We start from the raw sequence: 9,213 nt of genomic DNA, 5'->3' as shown, positions 1-9,213 counted from the left end.
CTTTTTTCCGATCATCTCCAATTTCGTTTGAAATTTGGTGGTTTCTGTCTGTAAATTTGCTGTCAACAGGTACAGGTGAAATTCCTATACTTAATTAGCATAGATTTTAGTGCCGGATTGGTCATATAATTATAAGAACCATAAAGTTTTAGGTTTTAGCGACCTGATCGCTTTTTCAAGTGCCTTTTCTCTTTTTTATGTTTAAGATGTTTAATATTATATTAGAGGAATCAATAAATAAAGACGGAATGTTATATTGCCATATAGACAAAATTTTGGGGTAGCCACTATAGGACGCCAATTGAGTCAGCACATTTAGAGGTTTCATATGAAATAATGAACTAATATATGCTACAAGAATTTGTTCTTACACACTGCATGTAATCCAATTCTAGAGTTGGCCAACACGCACCACATCACAATGGCGTTCTCGTGTTCCATTTGTCTGTCTTTCTGCGACGGCTCCTCAGACACTTTCTTTCTCCCGGGTGGCCCCATGTATCACAAGACCTGCACCTTGCAGTGGTTAAGCAAGTATGTAACCGAATTTCCCGCAAATCAGTTCAATTCTAAAATTAAGAGTTAATTTATTAAATTTCAGAACGCAGCCTTATCCATATTGCCGCAACCCAACTACCGCAAAAAACAGTTTAAAACTCTTTCCGGATTTAAGCGAACAAGGGACGCAGCAGGATTCAAGTCAGCTGGTGCAGACCATCAATGACCTGAATTCGGATATCCGCAAGCTGACCAAATCGCACGACGAGAGCCAAGCTGCTCTCAGGAAGCAAATCCAAGAACTAAAGTTAGCCACCTTAAGCCCATTAAAGCAAATTTATAAAAATCCACTGTTTTAAGGTCTAACAACGAGGAGATGAGCGCTGAGATTAGTCGGCAGACTAGCCACATCTCTCTTCTCGAGAAGCAGCACGTTAAACTGCTGAAGAATGTTGAAAAGGAACTACAGGTCACTGTGAGAGCAAAGGAAAAGGCTCACCAAGAGTTCGACCAGTTGAACTTGGACTTCAAAGAATTAAAGTGAGCTGCTTATATTTAAGCATTAAAGTCCATTCTCTAATATACCTGCGATCTCAGGTGCATTAAAGAGAAGATGAGTGATGAGATGATCAAACTGACCAGTCGCAACACTCTCCTGAAGGAGCAAGTGGAACTGCTGAAGAACCTCCAAGACGATCTTGATGCTACAAGAAGAAAAAAAGAAAAGACTGAACAAGGGCTCAACAAATTGAGATCTGACTTCGTAAAATTAAAGTGAGTTTCTTTCAACATTAAAGTAAATATTTTATGCAACACATCTGCCTGCAATAATCTCAGGTGCGCCAAAGAGAAGATGAGCAATGAGATGAGCAAACTGACCAGTCGCAACACTCTCCTCAAAGACGAACTTGATGCCACAAGAAGGGAAAAAGAAAAGACTGAACAAAAGTTGAGCTCTGATTTAGAAAAATTAGGGTAAATTGCCTCAAGCATGAAAGTAAATTGTTTAAACAACAAATCCTCGCCAACCGCAGGTGCGCCAAGGAGAAGATGAGCAATGAGATGAGCCAACTGACCAGTCGCAACTCTCTCCTGGAGGAGCAGGTGAAGAACCTTGAAGACGAACTTCATGCTACCAGGGTAGAAAAGGAAAAAGCTGAACAAGAAACCTTACACTGGAGAAATAAGTAATTAAATACTATCTAAATCCAACTGGAAATCAATTGACTATGTTTAAATGCCAATTTTATTTCTGCAATCATTCTAACACGACAAAATGTGTTTCTGCAGCGTACCCAAATTTTTGAATGGATCAGAAGCGCAACGAATTGAGATTCTGAAGAAAACCGCTCAACCTCACCACATCGACTTTATGTTTGCCTTGTGCCGCAATTTGAGAAGGTGAGGATTCCTGCTATAGTGATTTTTTTTAAATTTCCGAAACCTCAAAAATGATTAGCAAAACGATATGTCTCGTTTCATTAAATTGTGTTTGCAAGCGAAATATTTCAGCTAAATTAAGTAAAACTATTTTAGATGTCTCAACCGCAAGATTTAAGGCGGCGCCTGGCCATTCTCACCGGCGGCTGGCGCAGCTGACAATATTTTAAACGCGAAGTTTGTTTTTAACTGCCCGAAAGGTCGGAAAAATTTTCCTCTCTGCACTTTTCAATTTTCGACCCTTTTTACCGGCAGCTGGTTTGGCCAGAAACTAAAAAACGTCAAAACCTAAGAGATTATCCTCGTCAGCAAAATCAAAAGCGTACGCAAAACTGAAACCTATATATCTGTTATTTTAGAGAGAATTCATTACGAGTCATTACAATATTTACCACAAAGATTACAAATTAATATGTCCAATTCTCTTTTTCTGTGTGAAAGAAATTTGCTTTAAACCTTTTGATATGACGGAGCCATGAAGAAGTATTAATTTTTTCCATTTTGATATGTTAATTCAGTGATCTGGTCGCATCCCGGGAAACGGTTTCAAACCTCGAGAGAATCGTTAAGAAGAAAACGGTAAAATGCGAGGAACACATTGCCGAATTGGAGGAGAAGGATGAGGAGATAAAGAAGCTCAACGACCTTATAATCGACCTGAAGAGCAAGATCAAGCAGAAAAGGATAAACTGCAAGGAACACACTGCCGAATTGGAGAAGCAGGATGAGGAGATGAAGAAGCTCAACGACCTTATAATCGACCTGAAGAGCAAGATCAAGAAGAAAACGGTGAACTGCGAGGAACACATTGCCGAATTGGAGGAGCAGGATGAGGAGATAAAGAAGCTCAACGACCTTATAATCGACCTGAAGAGCAAGATCAAGCAGAAAAGGATAAACTGCAAGGAACACACTGCCGAATTGGAGGAGCAGGATGAGGAAATAAAGAAGCTCAACAGCCACATACGCAACCTGAAGAGCGAGATCGAGCAGCTGAAAAAAAGGCAAAAGGAAAAGAAAGCTGCTGAGGTCAAGAAGGATGGCGTGGGGCGCATCCAACTCAAAACAAGCGAAGATAGATTGAAAATGGTCGTTGGGATCGATTTAAATTTCTCACAATCAGTATCATAACGATCAAAACCTTCCGACTCCACCTCTCGTCATAGAAAATCAGGTCAGCATTTACGATGAATGGAGCGATCCTATAGCCCAGAAGCATGAGAGGTTTTTAATTTTTAATCCTCAAAATTTCCAATAATTTATTTTCTGTGTATATATTCTATATTAAATGTTTAACTCTTATTTGTATATATGCTCTCATTTTTATTAATTTTGGTCTTAATGAGATTTTTTCGATTTTGACAGCGCAGAAGATCTATTTACGCTGGTAAAATCTGGTTTAATATTATATATACAATAACATTATAGCTACAAAATTATAGTAAATTGCAAAATATTATTATTCATCATTCATTATAAACCAAATTCTATTTTTAAATACGAACGTGAAAAAAGTTTTTAATAAAATCAAGTGATAGTTACAAAAGTTAATGGTTTTCAATTCCATCCAATTTACATTGATTAAAAGAAATAAAATTTTATTTCATTTCCGTTTGTGAATAGTAAAATTAAGGGACACGCAGAAGATATTAAATGCATTAATTAATATGAAATGATGTGTAAAGCGTACCGATTGTTTTCTGCTACAAAACATTGAGATTTCCAAATTTCAGCAACTTATTAAGAAACCTTATTATATTTATGGCCACTATGTACATTACCATACCATACAATATCAAAAGTGAAGAATGCACAGTGGAAGGACTGATTGTGAGTCTGAAATCACAGCGCAAGTACCTAAAAAATTAAAAGCATACTGTGGCGCCATCTGTTGGCGGCTTTGAACACTAACGAATGGGTTACGCACCTGGCGAATTGGCGCTTAAGTGACGAGGCGCTGGGAAAGCGCAGGCGTGAAAAGAAGAATTATAGCAGTAGAAAATTGACCCACCTTTCCACCTGCCGCGCTTATCGGCATATTAATAAGATGCGGTCAATTAATAATCTCTAGTGCTTTTGTTTATCAGTATCAGTACGCCTTCTCTGACTGTGAGTTTAGTAGATTAAAAAGCACAGAGCAGTGAAAAGATTGGACAATATGCTTCCTAATTTGAAATTGGTAAGTTTGCTAAACACTATCATAAAAAATCCTCTTTGCCTGGATCGTTTTCTCATCACTTTTACGACACTCTGTATGCGGTACCCCATTTATATCGGACAGTAATAAATATTCAAGCCACTCAAATCTTTGAGGAAATAAGAAAAAAATTGCTTTTAAAGTATTAGCACGAAAACAAATTGCTGAACTAAATTTTCAGGTTTTAATTCGTGCGTTTTATCTCCATTACATCCTTTTTCAATGCTCCTACTCCCTTTTCACCAGGTAATTTTAACCAATGCCTTTATAGGATTCGCCAAACGGAATTTCGTCCGACTTCAAGGACGTCAACGAGCGGCTGGCGGCAGGTTCGGTGACGCCAGTCGGCGCCGCTGGACGGTACGTGGGCAAGACAGCGCAGAACGTGGCTTTCGGCGCCGGCAGGACGGTCAGCAACGTGGCCGTTGGCGTCGGCGAAACGGGCGTCGGCCTCGTGGACGGGCTCAAGGACACGGTCGTCGGTCCCGTCAAAGCGGTCGGCCAGCTCAAGGCGAGCGTCTCCAGCGGCGAAGTGCACCCAGTGGCCGGCGTCGTCTCCGCACCGGTCGTCGTGGTCGGGGCCGTGGTCGGCGGCGCCGCTAAGACTGTCGGCAACGTCGGCAAAGGCGTCGGAAAGACCGTCGGAGGCGTGTTCAAAGGGTTGGGCAGCATTTTTTAACTGAGAGATTGAAACTATAATTATGAATAAAATTATAAATGGCTTAATTGCTGCAGTAATTTGAATTTAATTTAGCCAGCGCTATCAACCCATATTTTATACACTGATTGATTTAAAAAAAATATTTATGCTAATCAAAGTTTTTTTTGCTTTTTTTATCCCTGTCCGAGGACAGGAGGACCGGGAAGGGCGCGCACTGTACTAGCACGAATGCTGAAACCCGGGTCCCAATAACACCGCGAACGGATAACATGGGCGCACCAGGCCGCACAGGGACCCAGCCCACTCAAGGGCCACTTGCCTCCGCACCGAGGACTTTTTTTTGAAACGCTAGACATTCGTCCCGTGAAGCCAAATCACGCATGCTGGAAAGGTGCAAACCAGCAAGTAGCGAGTTGCCTCCCAGCCCGTTGAGCAATTTGAGCATTTCGAGTCACTAAACTAACCACTTTTTGCCATCTCTGACATTGGTTAGCCAGTATTAGATCTCCGAACTGCTCAAATACCTCTCATTGCTTTGACACTCCTGAGAGTGCCTTAACAATGCGAGCCAACGGGCTGGTTAGTTGTAAGGTTTAAAAAAATCAATAAGCGCAACTTTAGTTCTTCAAAAAATGCAGACCATAGTAAATTTTATAAAATTTCTTAACTTTATTTTCCACCCTTAGACTGTTTTGGAAACAAAATTTGATTTCAATCCGCGGCCCTTGAGACGTGTCAATCTTGGGTGCCAACTGGAATTCTGCGTCCTCTGATCTGTTTGGACAGCATTAGTTGGCTCGAGGAGGCGAGCGAGGCGCCAGTCAAGTAATGCTTCAGCGAGTTGCGCATTTTGTTATTTTCGCCCGTGAGTGACTCCTGGTGCATTCTTAGTGCCACCCTGCTCAACAAGACCTTGCAGTGTCGTCTCCAAAACACTTCCAGCGATGGATCGTCGACCTGAGAAGAAATTTCAATAAGAATTATAACAGAAAATGGAAATAATAGAAAACCATGAAATTTTCTCCAGCCTCCAGCTCGGTGTCGACCAGCTCTTCTTCGTCCTCGATGAACACGCTGGGCTTTTCCCCGACTATGGTCCGTTCCTCCTCTGTTTCCAATTTATAGCAAATATTGGACAGCTTTAAAATGCTTTCTCCTTTGCGCACGAGTTTTTCGAGGTGCTGAATGAACAACAGGTTTCAATTTACAATTTTATTTCAACAAGGAAATTATTTTGTTTCTCAAAAACGAGTAAATTTAAATTAACCTATGCCAACTTTGAGTCAAAATTTTTACTCCATTCAAGACGAATTTATTATTCCTGTTATAAAAATTAAGGAAATTTCAACAGTGGAGAATTTACCTCAACAACCTTTTGACCCGTGAGCGTAATGCTTTTCATGGTCATCTCGTCGATTTTGGTTGCGTTCTGCTGTCTCTTGCGCTGTCTCCAGCAGTCGACGGACAGCTCTTTCTCCAGATTTTGCAGTTTCTGAGTGCGCGGCGTCAGGTCTGTGTTGGAAAGCACTCTCTGCAGTTTTTCTATGTCCACCTATCAGTTCAAAATGCTCGGGTTATTCCGTCTTTTTTCATAACGCATTGAGATATTTGTAACCCTTTCACCAAATTATATGTTGAATTGACCTTTTAAATTAGCTAAACGATTATTGTCCTTGCGTAGTGGATTATATATAATTATGGGTGCAGACATAGAACTTTCTGCGAAATTAAACAAAGGCGAAAGTTTAAAAATTCTAAAAATAAAAAAGGTCTAATAAAAGAAGCAGTTTCTTTGAACAGCGCAGAAAAGTCGCGTGTTACAATTTAGTACACAAAATTGAAGGGTATTGAAAGGGTGGAGAAGAATAAAGTGTTATTGCGTAAGCAGCGGGCGATCTATTTAGCCTCTTTTTTATAAATTAAAAAAAAGAACCTGTAAATTGGCAATGACGCCGGACTGGTGCTCGATGACCTTGAGGTTCTCGGCGTCACGGTCTTTCATCTCCTCGTACATGCGTCTGTGGTCCAGTGTGGCCGCGTTGTACGCATTAAAGACGCTCGTCAGCTGCTCCTTCATCTGGTCGTGGTGACTTTGTAGTCGCAATTGCAGCGTTTGAATCTCCTCCATGTACTGAAGAAAATTCAATCGAAAATTAGGGCAGGACGCAGAGCAAGAGCATCAAGCAACAGGACTACATAGATTAAATCGGTTAATTAAAAATAAACTTATATTAATTCCAATTGTAATTAAAAAATAATTAATTTCAGAGCATGAATGCAATATTTCAGCATCGGAAAAATCAATCCGTTAGCTAAAACAGCTTTAAAAGTCATTTCTAATTACTGTTAGTTTAATGAATGATTTTTGATCACAAAATCAACAACGTCTATAAACACAAGGAGGAGAAAAATCCGATTTAAGCTTTATTTTTGGCAAACCAGTACGTGTAAAATAATTTGTAATTTAATATTTAATTTTAACAAAATTATCAGGGATGAAGTAATACATATCAACTATTTTATTAATTTAATCTACGGCTTTTAAATATTTACTGAATGAATAGTATTGGTTCTTCTGGTATTGGCTCTGTCGTTGATTCCCTTCTTGATAGAATCTGCGTTGCGCTCGGTTGCGAAAAGAACTGCGTTTAGAAATTGAAGAGCTTTGTCACTCCGTCGTTTTTCCTGCTCGGCCTCCGATTTCGATATTTCCAGCAGCTTTTCTCTCTGCCCCTCGTAGCTCTCAAACTTTTCAGCCACTCTTTTGGCACCAAATGCTGAGAAGTATACACGTTATGTTAATAAAATGCAAACCCACATCCACTGAGCGAGGTCCTACTGATTTTCCTGTCGACATCTTCGACGTGTGCCTGTAACACAATCAAATGCTGCTTCTCCGACTCTTCTAACTCTTTTAATAGGGAATTTATTTTCTTTTCCTTTCTCTCCAGCGTGTAATCGAAATTCTCCTTCAACCTCTGCAAATTAAATTTAAAAATATATTTTTTTACATTTATTCTAGTAGTTCGTAATTCCAACATAATTATTCAGCTCTTTCAAGAAAACTCTTACGATTCGACGTTTGAGGGGATGAAAATCCTGAGATCTAACAAAGGTAATGCAGCTCCAATTTTTTATTTTTAGAAATATTCTTGTACATATTTTTTTAAATGTAGCTTTTTACTTTTATTTAATTCCAAACTTTTCGGAAATAAAAAAATATGCAAAGCCGCTGATCTGAGAATGCACTACACATGCTCTTACATTTTTAAGAGAAAATTGGAGAGAAATAATACGCGTTTTCTATTGCATATTGCTTTGCGGATGAGGCCTGACTCATCGCAATTCTTGCTTTTTTGAACCTTGAAAAATCTTGTCAATTTGGACTCGATTGAGAAACACAAACCCTATTTCCTGCCTCAATTGAAGAGCAACATTCCTTACCTGCAGCTCCTCGTTGATTTCCTTGCACTTCGATTTCCTTAAAATGTGTCTCCAGTGTTCGTGCAATTTAGCTTGGTTTATTCTTGTGAATGCATCTTCTTTTTTCAGTTTTATCTAATGTTGGAAAACAACTAATTACTTACAATGTAAAATATCTGAAATTGGAAAATTTGAAAACGACAGAGCTAAAAACAGTAGCTATTTCAGCCTGTAATTGACCAGTTGCATAAACCCTTAGTTATTGAAGCCGCCAATAGATGGCGCAACCACAGAGACTTTCTTAAAAATTTTGTTTTAAGCGGTTTTAAGGCATTTTCGCTGCGATTTCAGACTCAATCTAGCTATTTTGTTTTTTTTTTTAATTAATTTGCTTTTTTTGAGAAGCGTTGGGAAATATTTTTTTATTTCAAAAAATTGTTTTTCGCGATTGTACAGCCATTGGCTCAACCGATTTTGGTTTTCAGCACGTCAAAAAATAGCAAATTAATTGAAGAATAAACAGTAGCTAGATTGAGTCTGAAATCGCAGCGGAAGTGCCTTAAAAGCGAAAGTCTACGGTGGCGCCATCTGTTGGCGGCTTCGAACACTTAGGGTTTATGCAACTGGTGAATTATATTTTATTATAAATTGAAAACACCGCGAGACCGTGGTGCATTTTGCGCATTGCAAAATTGACAGGTCGAAATAGTTGCCGTTTAGCGAGAAATTTCTTTTGCTTTTGTTAAAATGTTGATTATTTATTTAATATTTAAAGCACGGACTAAAGAAAAAAGCATCGCTGCGAATTACCTTGACAAAATTTGCAACTAGCTGTTGTTTTCGCCTCCTCGCCTCTTCCTCTTGCGACGCTTTGTGCTGCATGTACCGCAATCTCTCTTCGTCGCTCATTTTCGCGAGCTTGTTTTGTTTGCCTTTCTTTTTTGGAGCCATTATCCACCTTTGATTTAGCCCGTAAAATCAAAAATTGAAAACT

At 39.3% G+C, this 9,213-nt stretch overlaps 3 protein-coding genes across 3 annotated transcripts; 2 read left to right on the top strand and 1 right to left on the bottom strand.

Annotated features, from left to right (window-relative positions):
* The first annotated feature begins 316 nt into the window (after positions 1 to 316).
* Positions 317 to 3,138, top strand: LOC135936227 (golgin subfamily A member 6-like protein 22). Its single transcript, XM_065478970.1, has 8 exons — positions 317 to 534; positions 602 to 805; positions 859 to 1,038; positions 1,096 to 1,272; positions 1,336 to 1,473; positions 1,533 to 1,685; positions 1,789 to 1,899; positions 2,457 to 3,138. The coding sequence occupies exons 1-8, from the start codon at positions 422 to 424 to the stop codon at positions 3,067 to 3,069; spliced, it is 1,689 nt and encodes a 562-aa protein (XP_065335042.1). The 5' UTR covers positions 317 to 421; the 3' UTR covers positions 3,070 to 3,138.
* An 861-nt stretch (positions 3,139 to 3,999) lies between these two features.
* LOC135936158 (uncharacterized) lies at positions 4,000 to 4,873 on the top strand. Its single transcript, XM_065478871.1, has 2 exons — positions 4,000 to 4,117; positions 4,407 to 4,873. Exons 1-2 carry the CDS (start codon positions 4,097 to 4,099, stop codon positions 4,812 to 4,814), a joined length of 429 nt encoding a protein of 142 aa, XP_065334943.1. The 5' UTR covers positions 4,000 to 4,096; the 3' UTR covers positions 4,815 to 4,873.
* A 619-nt stretch (positions 4,874 to 5,492) lies between these two features.
* LOC135936461 (dynein regulatory complex subunit 2-like) lies at positions 5,493 to 7,772 on the bottom strand. Its single transcript, XM_065479276.1, has 6 exons — positions 7,636 to 7,772; positions 7,350 to 7,573; positions 6,730 to 6,927; positions 6,160 to 6,348; positions 5,807 to 5,977; positions 5,493 to 5,753 (listed from the first exon to the last, which is right to left on the bottom strand). Exons 3-6 carry the CDS (start codon positions 6,922 to 6,924, stop codon positions 5,532 to 5,534), a joined length of 777 nt encoding a protein of 258 aa, XP_065335348.1. The 5' UTR covers positions 6,925 to 6,927; positions 7,350 to 7,573; positions 7,636 to 7,772; the 3' UTR covers positions 5,493 to 5,531.
* Positions 7,773 to 9,213: the final 1,441 nt, after the last annotated feature.

This window comes from Cloeon dipterum, chromosome 2, assembly GCF_949628265.1.
Source record: "Cloeon dipterum chromosome 2, ieCloDipt1.1, whole genome shotgun sequence".
Lineage (NCBI taxonomy): Eukaryota > Metazoa > Arthropoda > Insecta > Ephemeroptera > Baetidae > Cloeon > Cloeon dipterum.
Note: the sequence above shows the minus strand (reverse complement) of the source record. Positions and strands in the feature narration are given on the sequence as shown.